The following is a 2,609-nucleotide window of genomic DNA, read 5'->3' on the forward strand; positions in this document are numbered from 1 at the left end:
CTATTAGAATCTTAGGTAATTAGACAAGAGTTGTTGTCACAGTTGCAAGGGCCACAACAAACTTCCTTTTAAGTATCAAATTGGACCCACTGAAGATATAAAATTAACATCTACGCTTTAGTTGGTAACTCTTAAACAGCTTAATCAATGAGTTTGACCAAAAAGCAATTCACTCCAATGTTACAATATATATAATTAGTTATCCTCATTACTTACCCGCGCGTGTAAATATATAAATATGGCCAAGCTTGTCTATTTTATTTTTAATTAAAACCCGATATCCATATTTTCTTCACTTTTGAATTGGTCCTTTAGAAACAGGTAAGCTATCAATTCTGAAAGACAATTCCAGTGTTATATGGTTAGTGTAAGGACAAGTATTCCCTCCTTTAGTTCCCATATTAAGTTTTGTCCGGTTCTCAATCAGAGGGCGCCACAATGCGGTATGGACACTTTCCTTTACTTAAACTTCTAAAAGAAACGAATGATCATTGTGTAAACATACTTCTACCTTTCTCTGGCATCATAACCAACTAAGAACCCCACCATTTCCACTTGGTGAAATGTCGTGCCTTCATTGGCTGAGAAAACTAATACTTTAGACAAAACTTGAATAAAGCTGTTTATATGCTTGTAATGTTGTTCTCAAATAAAAATTTGACATGTGTATTATTCTTTCATCATCTCATCTTCCTTTTTAACGTTTTCATTGTTGAGAGGTAAAAATATAATACATGCCATATTCATTTTTTCTTTTTTATAAAGAAGGACACTCCATATATCTAAAAATTTAAGTATCTAAGACCTTGTCTTAATACTTTAGGAACCAAGTGTAAGATATGTATCCTTAGTCCTTAGTTGAAATATAAGAGCACCAGAAAGTTGGTAAAACAAGGCTGCTCAGCACTGTCATCATGACCTTTATTTCCATCTTTTGTTCCTAGTGCTTTACCCAAATAAGCCACTTACGAATTTACACACTAGGGTTAGGGTTAGTCATGATCATCAAGCACTGACTCAAACATATATATAGAGCTAGAGCTATCTCGAGTAATCATCATCCAACTATCCGATTTCCTGGGTATATATATTTCGGGTTCCAACTTCCAATCAGTTTACTGTTTCGCCCAAAATACACACACACACACACACTCAGTCAAACATAGAGATTGAGTTTATTAGGGTTCTTACAATCAAGCATGAAGAAGAGACAAGTGGTGGTGAAAAGGGATGTGGCCAATACTACATCATCAGTGATGAGGAACATTCGATATGGGGAGTGCCAGAAGAATCATGCAGCAAATATTGGAGGGTATGCTGTGGATGGTTGCAGGGAGTTCATGGCAAGTACAGGGGAGGGAACTAGTGGGGCACTTACTTGTGCTGCTTGTGGCTGCCATCGGAACTTTCACAGAAAGGAAGTGCAAACTGAGGTTGTCTGTGAGTACTCTCCTCCTAATTCTGCTCGCTAAAGAAAAAGGAAGAAATAGAAATTACAAAAATAGAGTGCAGAGTTTGTGTATCAAATTAGTTGACTGATTGGATTTTTCTTTCTTTTGTGTTCTTGTAAGCGTGGATGATTGATTGACTGCCAATAGGGATATTTATTATTCTTGTGAAGAAAAATTTGTTGAGGGCTTGTGTTTTGGAATATTATAAATCCAGGTTTTCTATTCTTCTTTTCCCCAGCTTCTATTCTCTTTCTTCTTCTTCCTCTTCTGTTATTTTTTCATCTTTGTAACATTCTTCCTAAGGTAGGTTAAGAATCTCAGATAATTAAAGGTTAATAACGAGAAAGTATTTGATTAATCGGTTGAGGAACTAAGAAGTGGAAAATATATATACTCACAGTATAGAACTTTTAACCTATGTAGTAGCTATTTGATTTTTTATATTAATTATTTGGATCTTAAAGATATGTTTCGAGTTGGGAATAAAAGCCTAATTCCCGTATTGGTCATTGTATTGCAGTTAATTCATAAGTCAGGTGTCCAATTTTGAATATACAATCAAACTTGATTACCCTTTACATACATATATAGACTTACAGAAGTATAATTTCCAGTGAAACAACCTGTTCATGAATAGTGTAATAGTAGAGATATGGTTTACTGATTCCCGTTTATGATATATACATGTGTGCGTGAGCGTGCACTAAAAGGTGCATATATTTTATCAGTTGTTCAATTAGCTAGTGCTTGACCACTTCAAATATTATTTATGAATGTTCATTGTTCTATTCTTTCCATGCTTCCTCTCCCACTCCCGAGTGAGACAACTAAACAAAATTATTTAGCACTTAGAAGCACAGAAAATCGAGGGAAAAAAATGTTGGATGGTTTCTCAACGCCACCCTGTTTCTACATCATCAATTACAGTATAAATGTTTTATATGAAGCATAGTTGTGTAAAATTATCGATTCTGCTTAGAAAGCCAAAAGATATAAACTGCGTATTCTTCTTTGTCATGTCTTCAAGGCAAGAAAACAGGTTAGTGCCTACGTGTTGAAAATAAATTATCTTTGTCCCAATCATTTACTGTTTGAAATATTATATAATTCCTTAAGGCCCACTTGTATCCAATCATGTCAAGGATATGCCATAAAAAT

General features: G+C 34.6%; 1 protein-coding gene across 1 annotated transcript; it reads left to right on the forward strand.

The window, feature by feature from the left end:
- The first annotated feature begins 1,199 nt into the window (after window positions 1-1,199).
- On the forward strand, window positions 1,200-1,472 carry LOC113853105 (mini zinc finger protein 3). Its single transcript, XM_027483559.1, has one exon. The coding sequence runs from the start codon at window positions 1,200-1,202 to the stop codon at window positions 1,470-1,472; it is 273 nt and encodes a 90-aa protein (XP_027339360.1).
- Window positions 1,473-2,609: the final 1,137 nt, after the last annotated feature.

This window comes from Abrus precatorius, unplaced genomic scaffold (genome assembly GCF_003935025.1).
Source record: "Abrus precatorius isolate BTA unplaced genomic scaffold, Abrus_2018 Scaffold10, whole genome shotgun sequence".
NCBI lineage: Eukaryota > Viridiplantae > Streptophyta > Magnoliopsida > Fabales > Fabaceae > Abrus > Abrus precatorius.